The sequence below is a fragment of the Lampris incognitus genome, chromosome 4, assembly GCF_029633865.1.
Source record: "Lampris incognitus isolate fLamInc1 chromosome 4, fLamInc1.hap2, whole genome shotgun sequence".
In the NCBI taxonomy this organism is placed as follows: Eukaryota; Metazoa; Chordata; class Actinopteri; order Lampriformes; family Lampridae; genus Lampris; species Lampris incognitus.
In genome coordinates, this window is record NC_079214.1 from 30,395,269 (window position 1) to 30,406,456 (window position 11,188).

An 11,188-nucleotide genomic window follows, 5' to 3' on the forward strand; every position below is an offset into this window, starting at 1 on the left:
CGATTACTTTGTACCAACGACACATAAAATAGATCTTAGATTTGTCAGAATACAATAGTGTAAAGGGCGTCCGGATACCATGGCGGTCTGTTCCATCTATTCTATTGCCTACCAACACGGGGATACCAGTTCGAATCCCTGTGTTACGTCCAGCTTGGTTGGGCGTAACAATTGGCCGTGTCTGCGGCTGGGAAGCCGGATCTGAGTATGTGTCATGTCGCTGCACTAGCGTCCTCTGGTTGGTTGGGGCGCTTGTTCGGGGGCGAGGGGGAACTGGGGGAAATAGCATGACCCTCCCACACGCTACGTCCCCCTGGTGAAACTCCTCACTGTCAGGTGAAAAGAAACGGCTGGTGGCTCCAAATGTATTAGAGGAGGCACGTGGTAGTCTGCAGCCCTCCCCGGATCGGCAGAGTGGGTGGAGCAGTGACCAGGATGGGTTGGAAGAGTGGGGTAATTGAACAGGTACAATTGGGAGGAAATAAAAAAAGAAAACGAGGGGGGGGGGATCCAAAAAAAAGAAAAGAAGAATACAATAGTGTTGCAGCGACTATGCAATAAAAAAGAAGTTATATCATGAATTAATCTGTATGTGCTGGCAGAATTTTTTATTTAGTTTGTTTAATATCTGTGTTTTGTTGGTTTTAGAAGTGTGACTCACTGGTGAAGGGACTAAACCTTTAGAGACGACTGTTTGCAAATACACTGATGTGAGCCCACTTTGAGACTCTTCTTTCCTCTCTATCTGTCTCTCTTTCCCCCAACTCTTTCCCTTTCTTGGTTTCTTTCCCCCTTCTTATCATTTGGGACTCTCCATCTCCCCCTCATGGTCCCTCTATCTCTTGCCAATGACATCATAAGATAGATTTTCCTTTTAAAAGCAGGTGGCTGGCTGATGCTAAAGCCTACATTAGCTGTGTAAGTGGGCCACCATTTAACATTAAAAGCCTTTAATTCGCTATAAACTCAGGCACACACGCATTAATAGGCAGCGGCGTTAGATTATTGTTCCAGCGCACAGCGTTTTAAACAGGAGGCCATTAGTGGTCCTGTAGTGGGCTCGAGCAGTCGGGAGGCAGTATTAAAACTACTCATATGTTACTCTGACACATGGGTGTACAGACACACACAGACACAGACACACACAGACACACACACACACACAGACACACACATACACTGCAGTATATCTTACATTGCAATAAAATATACCATCTTTGTCAGAAAGTGAGAGACATGGACAGACAGAGGGACAGAGCGAAAAAGTAGAAAAAGAAGAGAGGGAGACAAGCTGAGGCAGAAACAGAAGGTGAAACAGAAACAGGGAGTGTGTGAAGGTAGAGAATATTATCGCGGTAGTTTCAGTGGGAGAATGAATTTAAACACTTCATCACCAGAAGATATTTACTTAGATGTAAACAGCACCTGGGGATATAAAAAGGAAAATGGTGTGTGTGCTTCTATGTGAGGTGCATTTTCGTGTGTGTGTGTACATATCAATGTGCTTCTATCTGTACGTACATCTGAGTTCATATGTGTCTGTTTATGCAAGTGCATTGGTGCCCTGTTGTCCGCGTGTTACTGTGCGTGTTTGTGGCTGTGCGTGTGTCCGCGTGTTGCTGTGTGTGTGTGTGTGTGTGTGTGTGTGTGTGTGTGTGTGTGTGTGTGTGTGTGTGTGTGTGTGTGTGTGTGTGTGAGTGAGTGAGTGTGTGTGTGAGTGTGTGTGTGTGTGTATGTGTGTGTGTGTGTGTGCCTGTCCTGTGGGGCCAGCCAGAGGGAATAGGTTAATTCTCTCATCATCTTAGACACTTCCTGGACCGCCGAAGCAAAGTGACAGCTAATCAACATTGTCATAAATAATCAATGGCCACTTTGAGCATACAAATGGCACACACACACTCACACACACGGACACAAACACACACACGGACACAAACACGCACACAAACAGATTCATGCACAGGAGAAATGCAGGCATGTATACACCCACACACACCCACCCACCCACCCACACACACACACACACACACACACACACACACACACACACACACACACACACACATCTACCCAGATAATGGGGCCGGTGCTCCCTGTGTAATTCTTGGCGCAGGGCTAAATTGGGAAAAGACGGGGGAGGGAGGAGGAAGGGGAGGAGGATAGGAGGGAATGAAGTAAGAGGGAGAGTGCAAGAGTGGAAGGATAGGAGGAGAGAGGGACAGAATGAGATGGAAGAGAGAGAGAGAGAGAGAGAGAGAGAGAGAGAGAGAGAGAGAGAAGAGAGAGAGAGAGAGAGAGAGAGAGAGAGAGAGAGAGAGAGAGAGAGAGAGAGAGAGAGAGAGAGAGAGAGAGAGAGAGAGAGAGAGAGGTGAACACAAAAAGGGGAAGAAGAGAGGGGTTGGGATGGGAATGCCTTCTGGCAGGCTATCTGGAATTAGGGAAAATTAAACGTCACACACACACACACACACACACACACACACACACACACACACACACACACACACACACACACACACACACACACACACACCTATCTCCTTACTTCTTTCTCTTTCTGGCTCTCTATCTCGTGCACACACTTACAGAAGCTCAGAGGACCGCGGGGTGTTATCCACAGAATTCTATTTAGGGTAAAGAGACAGAGTCTTGGGAGAGAGGAGGCCAAGGAGAGAGCAGGAGGCACAAGGCAGGAGGTGTGTACGAGGGTGAGGGGAGAAAAAGGGCTATCATTTCACACCACTGAATATTAAAATAGAAAATCAATCTAAAAAAGGTTAAATGAAAATAAACAGATAAATAAAATCTATGCTCCGCCACTATCTGTAAACAAATGCCAGATCACTGATGTGATTTTAATGTGTGTGTGTGTGTGTGGCTACGTTTGCATCTGTCATTTGAGTGTCAAATATTTGCTCATTAAATGACACGAACAAACACAGAGTGCGGTCCTGAGAGAGAGAGAGACATGGATGGGATGATAGGAGGGCTTTTAAAACAGGGTGACCCTGATGCATGTGCCTACTACATACACATGCACATACAAATTATAGAGACAAGGAGACTTAGAAGTATTACTAAATATGGCAGGGTCTCTAGATATGTGTGCACATGTGCTTCAGCATATATGCATTTGCCTGTTTGAATGTGTGACATCCGAGTATGCATACACACGTGAATGCTCTTTTGTGTATGAGCATGCATGTACACGTTGGCTCATGTGTCCATGCATGCTCGTGTGTGTGTGTGTGTGTGTGTGTGTGTGTGTGTGTGTGTGTGTGTGTGTGTGTGTGTGTGTGTGTGTGTGTGTGTGTGTGTGTGTGTGTGTGTGATCCTCACCTGTGGTTTGGCAACAAGCCAGTGTCAGTATAGTTCCTGTCATGTTGGTCTCCGGTAAAAATGGCATGACCATCTCTAATTAGTTGATAGGAGGAGATCTGCCCGTTGGGCTGCAGTGGCTGATCCCAGTACAGCTCCATGTTGAAGTGTTTACTATTAGGTGTCTAGGTTTTGACCATACTCCTATAAAATGAAAGGAGAGGGGAAGATGGGGAAAAAGGGTAGTGAGATGGTGAGAAAAACAAAAAAGAAATGGAGATCGGCATATTTCCCAATATAATGTGAAGCTGGATGGGTTAAACCTAGGAGAATATCTTTAAAACAAGACATCAGATTTTTTTTGAGTTTGGCAAATTATTTTTGCATGATCTGTAAAAAGCATCCCTAAAACAATCAAAGTTGTATAAAAATTTGGTTGAGGCTCGGTCAGAGTTAGGGCCACTTATACTGGAAATGTAAATAATGCGTGTATTACAACCAACATCCAACAGAAAACCTTCATCTCTTTTTTTTTAAAGTCATCAATAGAGGGCATATCAAACAGTAAATCTCTCAAGGGATCAAACCAAGCTACCTAAACCTGAAATCCAATTTGGAAATCATTTTACATGCTTAATTACAAAAATAAAAAAAACTTTATTAAGAGCTACTGTGTGTGGGCTTGTGTTTGTGTTGACAACACATGTATAATAATACACGTACCAGCCGGAGAGTCTTGAAGGGTGCGTCCTGTGGAAGGCAGACTGTCTCCACAGCCAACAGCTGTACACACCACCAGCACAAAACTGTAGTCGGTGAACGGCTTCAAACCTGGAGAGCGTGCACACACGCACACACACGCACACACAAGATTAGCTAGATTTTCTATGTACTGCCCAGCCTATATCACTTGGTCTAATCCTCGCTATTTCCCTTTTCTCTCTATCCCCCCACCCTCTCTGTCAATGGAGGGATCCATATCTGTCTGTGTTAAATTATGCATGCCATAACTCAATAATGAAACAACATAAAGATGGGCAACCGAGGAGCTGACATGGGATAGGACCATCCTGCTGCCGTAATGTCATCAGCTTTTGATCTATGATAATTATGATACCACTGTAAGCATTAAGGATACAGCGTCCAGCAATGATTTATTCATGGATGCCGCACACTTAAAAGAAAAGAACATTTGCCTCTTCGTGGTTCTGAAGCAAAGCCACGACCTTTTTTTTTTTTGTGCTTGGTGAAACCTTTTACAGCGAGTTTTGAAATAGGGTTCTATTATAAATTGCACCGATACACCTCAAAAGTCATTCAATAAGTTAAATTTACTTGAGATTGAAAAAAGGCTGCCCAAGGGCTATCCATCCACACCAATTTTTGTGGATGTAGTCTTTTCTTTACAGATCATAGATGCAAAATGAATGCATGAATGCATGAATGCATGTGCAATTCGATATGTTCACTAGCATGCGACTCAGCCAGCTCCTCTCACAAGCAAGGTCAGTAGTAAAAGAATTCACAGGCCAATGAGCTATACGATGCACATTTTAAACCAGTAAGCCTTAATGGTATCATGGGAGGCTGATTGTGTCAGAGGGTGTTTATGGTCGCTCTGTAGGAAGTGTATCAAACCAAATTCAACTGCTTTTTTTTTTTTAGATCAACAATCTATTTTAAATATGGGCCCAAACTGAATCACATAAATTTAATAGTCAAAGCCAAAACAGTAATGCTAAGATAGTATTCCTGGCTTTTATTTTGTTGGTAATACTAAAAGCTACATTGAAAATGGCTCTTATCAGTGATGTTTGAATACACAAGCCAACAACGGTCTAGTAGTAATTATTTTCTTGAAAATAACCAATTTCAGCACTCTAAAGATCCGATTGATTTTGGAAAAAATTAATATTTCCCGACTCTAGCATCTATAAAATATTGCTTTTCATTTTCAGGTCTGTATTTAGGCTTCAACAGATGGCATATAACCCTACATCATACTCACGCAATGGATCAGACATCAGAAAATAAATGATCATAATTTATTTAAATGTCAGTAAACTCCCATATTTCATACATCCACCTTGAGTATATTTAGAAGCCAAGCAAGTCAAATAGTGAGGGTTCATTTACATACTGGGAGTGTTTTAATTCTAATGACATAACATATAATTTATTATTCTGAAATTCATTCAATAATGTCTAGAGACATTTTCTAGGTAACAAAGAGAGAGAGGGTTTCTACCATATCTGTAAAAATCGTGATTATTTAAAAAAAAAAAGTTAGATAAAAAAGTAATAGATAAAGATATGCTCTTTATTACTTTTTTGTGTTCTGTAATCTGTATTTAGGGACAGGGAGGAAGAAAGAGAAAACCCACCCTGAGTCCCAGCTTGTCTATATGCATGCAAGCACTCACCCTGAGTGCTTGCATGCATATAGACAACATATGGTAGAAAGTGTACATGGTCACACACACACACACACACACACACACACACACACACACACACACACACACACACACACACACACGCACACACACACACACACGCACACACACACACACACACACACACACACACACACACACACACACACACACACACACACACACACACACACACGGCAACGTGCTTTGCCACACTCCCTCACGTGTCTTTCGACTGCTTAGCCTGCTTAACATGCCTCGTAGCCCGCTACGCTTAACCCAACCCTTGATCAATGCTTGCATGTGTGTGTATTTGTGTGTGTGTGTGTTCCAGCATTTTTGCCCCGTGTTTGGGTTAAATAAAGAAATCTGCCAGGCATACTAAAGTACTTAAGGCTTAAAGCTGTGCTACATTGCTACACTATTTAACCATGCAACCAAGTATACATTTACATGTATATGTGTGTGTGTGTGTGTGTGTTCGTGCTCTAGCATGGTAAATGATGTCTAACCTGAAACTGATGTCATTTGTTGCAACACTAAGCAGAGTCCAATCCAAACACCTGGTTGCCCTGCTTACAGGAAACAATGTGCCGCTATACTGAACAGAATCATACTGCAGGAGTTTGTGTGATGGACTATTTCAGGTCCAAGGGCACTTACTCAATTTTATGAGGTAATGAACACGTGAAGAAGTGCCACCAGAAGTAACACAAGTTAAGAAATGGCACCAAACCTATCTGACACTTATCTATAAAGACAAAAAGAATGAAATAATCAAAATGTGTGTGTGTGTGTGTGTTGGCAAAATTACTGATGTTAAAAAAGAATTCTGTATTACAGCCCAATTCTATGACCTGTTTTATGATTGATTAAAATGCCAGCTGTAAAAGTAGGATATGAATATTTAACCCCACAATGACACAAAATGGAGCAGAGATATTTCAGGTGTGTCATTATTGATATTTTTTAACTTAAAAAGTAGGTACTTGCCTTCTAGGTTACTTCCTAAACTGCTTGCAAATGAATCTTTAGTTTGGTAATGACCACAAGATATAATGTAAACTAAACACATATTTCTATTTTCCTAAAATAAGATAAACTACATTATTGTTGCTATCTAGAGGCCACTCTATGTGGTTTATAATTCGGGATGCCACATCTATGGCTTTCTATTAATGTACAAATAAGCTTATGCAAGAGTATGCCACACACAATCACACATCCCAATGGTAAGTTCCTTGGGATACCTGGCGTGACATAAAAAAATCATCCCCTGAAGAGGGCAGTGTTGCTCTGTTAAAAAAAAAAGAAAAGTTTGCGACCATATTTCCTGTGTGTGTGTGCGTGTGTGTGAGTGTGTGTGTGTGTGTGTGCACGCGCACGTGTAGTAGCCACATCTGTATTTGCGTGTCTGCATTTGCTGGCACTTGCATGTGCATGGTTCCATATATGCACATTTTCATATATGTATACCTGTACATGTATGTGTGCGTAGGCATGTGTGTGTCAGTATGTGTTTATTAACACGAAGACAGGGGCAACTTCAATCATTTTAACAATCATCCTGGGGAAGGACGATGGATGGGAGGGCCACTCTGCTCTGAGAATCCAGCGCCTCGCGTAGACAGAGCAAGACAATGCTGTAACTGTCAAGTCTAGACACAGGAGCAGAGAGGTAGGTCTCTGAGAGTATGTGCATGTGTGTGACAGAGTGAGTGTGTGAGAGAGAGGGGGGGCAACAGACAGAGAAAGGCCGTGAGAGAGGAAGAAAGAACAGACTTGTCACTCTCAGTGAGACAGAGAGAAGTTAAGCAGGGGTGTCTGTGTGTGTGAGACAGACAGACAGACAGACAGAGAGAGAGAGAGAGAGAGAGAGAGAGAGAGAGAGAGAGAGAGAGACAGAGAGACAGAGAGACAGAGACAGAGAGAGAGAGAGAGAGAGAGAGAGAGACTTGAAAGAGGGAAAAATAAAAGTGACAATAGTGGACAGGCCATAGTGGACAGGAGACAGAAGTGTGTTTTTGCATGGGTGTGTACAGTAGGCATCATTGTGTGTGTGTGTGTGTGTGTGTGTGTGTGTGTGTGTGTGTGTGTGTGTGTGTGTGTGATGTGTATGTTTGTGCGGCTGGGGTGCAGTAGTCATAACTGATTTAAAAAGGCATTTTATTGACAGGCTGCCGTTCCCTGTTTGCAGTAGAGAATATGATAGGATGATGACCACAGGCCGCAGCACCACACAGCTAACTGATACACCAGGGACACAGGGAGAAGACGGAACGAGAGAGATAGCGAGAAGGCAAACTAGCGAGAGATACAGAGAGAGAGAAATATTTAAATACTATTTGAATAAGAATACCTGAGAGCAAGTTGGGCAAGAGAAAGGAAAAAGAAGCCAGTTGGTGAGAGCCACAGGATGATCAACCAGAAAAAGTGAGACAATAGTAGAAGAAGAGCGGAAGAGAGGTATTAAGAGAATTGAAAACGAGGTATGCATGGCAGAGAAAGTAAAGCTATTAAAGTAACAATACTGAACATGGTCATTTTTGTTGAACTTCCTAACGTCAATGGTGAAACTGGTATTTTCACTGGTATTTCCTTTCAAATCCTACAGATGTATTTGAAATGAAACTTCATCACCAGTGCTGCTGGGTTAAAAAATTCTCTACCACCAAAGAAAATAAAATAGCCTAACCCTAGTTTAACCTTAGTTATTAATACTATGTGTTGTTAAAGGTCTTCTGTGAGCTTGACCTGCCATCTCTGTTACGAGCCGCAATAACTTTGCTTCTTCTTCTTCAAACTCACTGTACCTGCCTCCCCTTTGGCTACTATGGTGAAGACATAAAATACTACGCACCAAATCAATTGTTCCAGGAAAATCTGCCCAGACAATAACCATTAAAATGAGCTACCACAAAACTTTCCATGATTCAGATATTTGAGGATTTGCTATTGCCTTAAATAAGGCATTGACAGAAAAACGATCAAAAAGGTAATTTGTTTGTAAATCTTTAGGACTGTAGTTTCAAAGGGAGAGAAACAGAGGTGGGAAGATCAAGAAAAGAGAGTTGGGGGAGAGAGAGAGGGACAGAGAGACAGAAAGAGAGAGAGAGAGAGAGAGAGAGAGAGAGAGAGAGAGAGAGAGAGAGAGAGAGAGAGAGAGAGAGAGAGCGAGAGCGAGAGAGAGAGAGAGAGCTTTGATAACACCTCTCTTAAATTATTAAGAGTTTGACTTCCTGTCTGCGGCACTCTAATGCAGAGACCATCTAGGATGGAGCTATGAGATCAAATTCACACACACACACACACACACACACACACACACACACACACACACACACACACACACACACACACACACACACACACACACACACACACACACACACAGTCATGTACATTTGCAGATACATTCATGCACACACACGCCCCCAGAAAATCTCCCTCTTTCTAGCTGGAGGAATCAAGGGTACCATGGTGTGGAAGGCAAGTAAAAAAAAGAGAGCTTACAGGGAAGGAGGTGTGGAGGTGTCACTCTATAACAGACTGCCACAAATGGTATCTGTTCTGTCTCTCTAGTCTCTCCTTCAGGGGAAAGAAAATATCTAGATGATCGTGGAAACACTATTTTTTTTTTCTTGGGCCTTAGGAAAATATCAAACCCACTGTGCCATTTAAAAAATTGTCCATCCTTGGACAAGTTTTTTTTTAATGTCCTGCCCAATATATATGTTGACTGTTTGAGAATTAAATTGAACCCCTCTTTATTTATTTATTTCTACCTGATTTTATTTGTCCTACTGCATTCCCTCTCCTTCCATATACTTTCAACTGTTTCGTCTAGAGAACGTAGAAGCTTACAAAGGTGCACTAATGTTTTTCCGCTTTCTTTCCCCTTCTCTCAGAGGTTCCCGTCTCTCCAGCGTTTTCGCCTGTTGAGACGGCAGGAAGGATGAGAGGGAGGATGGTGGTGGGAGAGGAGACTGAATCAGGGTGATGTGCTCCAACCATGTCATCTATGAGAGCGCGTCTATTTCCTCGGGGTGATGTAGTGATAGAAGTCCCACTTTTCTACCACATTCCTGTTGAACCACAGGTAACTAGCTGGTGAAAATACTCTAGAGTTTTAAAAAAAAAAAGTCCTTCGTGTATGACTTCAAACAATTGTCTCTGCACCATTGCAGGAGAACTGTATGAACAGAGATCTGATGATCAATGTACGCTCCAATCCCTCCTCTTTTTGCCATGTCTCCATGTTTCCCACTTATTGCACAGACGATCAGAACATGAACTAAGGGGGAAGCATTAATAAATAAAAGAACATATTCTATTCCCCTCTGTTCTAAATTAATAATGAGCCTACAAAAGACCAATTAAACACATGATTAATGCCATAATCTATATAATTGCAGGGAATAATTCATTGTTGCCAAATGACAGCGATACTTAATATCGATTCACATGGGGATAGCTTAGTAGTGCTTATTTCTTGCAATGAACTGTCACTTTTCAGTAATTGCTATTAATAATGGTATATTTGTTGCTTTTCCTGAGGCAAATAACTGTGAAAGAGCAGATAAACAACAACCTTAACTAAAGATTTCCTTTTGTGAAATCAGAGTGTAGTTTGTGTTGCACATGTTTATTGTAATATTTCCAGGTTGACCATGAAGGCCAGTGAAGACTTATTCTTACAGTGATGCATTGAGGCTGCAGGCAGTCATGCTGACTTACTGGCCAAACATCTTTGTTGCAGGTTTGACAGTCCAACACTCATTGTTATCTTTCATGCACGAGTTGCACTCTCTCGTCCATAAGTGAAATTGGACGGTGCTATTTAGAAGCACTGTATCTTTATTTTTGTTTCTTTATTCAGTTTTTATCAGGATTTCATTTCATTTCAATTTTCCATAGATGGCCATTGACATGGTTTTCCATGTGAAGCATTTATTTAATGGATACGGGGCCAATGCAAACCAATAGAAGGTGGAAACCAGTTTTCCCTATAAAAGAAAAAAAGCTACTTCTAAAAAAAGAAAAGAGAGGAAAAAAATCAAGTATTACCACCTCAACGCCATTTTCCCAACATACCCGTGTTGACTATTATCTATAAATGTACTGAACTAGTCTCTAGTTGGATTATAAATCAATACTTGTTAAAGTAACTAATAAACCAATCACTATAAAATCCATTTACACTTGAATGCATGCTTCATGAGTAAAACTTATTTCATGGGAACCCCCCCCCCCCAAAAAAAAACGACAAAAAAAAATTACTTTTTCTGCGATAACCGCCACCAATATATCATACTGGTATATATAACAAAAGTAACTACATCTAAATTCAACATGATCCTACGTGAAGAAGTGCCACATATCTCCCTATCGTTTGGTTAAGCAAATTGAGAGCCGTTTTAAAGTCTTGCCCTGAC

General features: G+C 41.6%; 1 protein-coding gene across 1 annotated transcript in view; it reads right to left on the reverse strand.

Moving 5' to 3' along the window:
- The window catches only part of ush2a (Usher syndrome 2A (autosomal recessive, mild)), a 577,949-nt gene that overhangs the window by 79,099 nt on the left and 487,662 nt on the right, over positions 1-11,188 (reverse strand). The window contains 3 exon segments of the mRNA XM_056279331.1: positions 3,340-3,481; positions 3,484-3,522; positions 4,042-4,149. Of these exon segments, the coding sequence (XP_056135306.1) occupies positions 3,340-3,481; positions 3,484-3,522; positions 4,042-4,149 (289 nt within the window).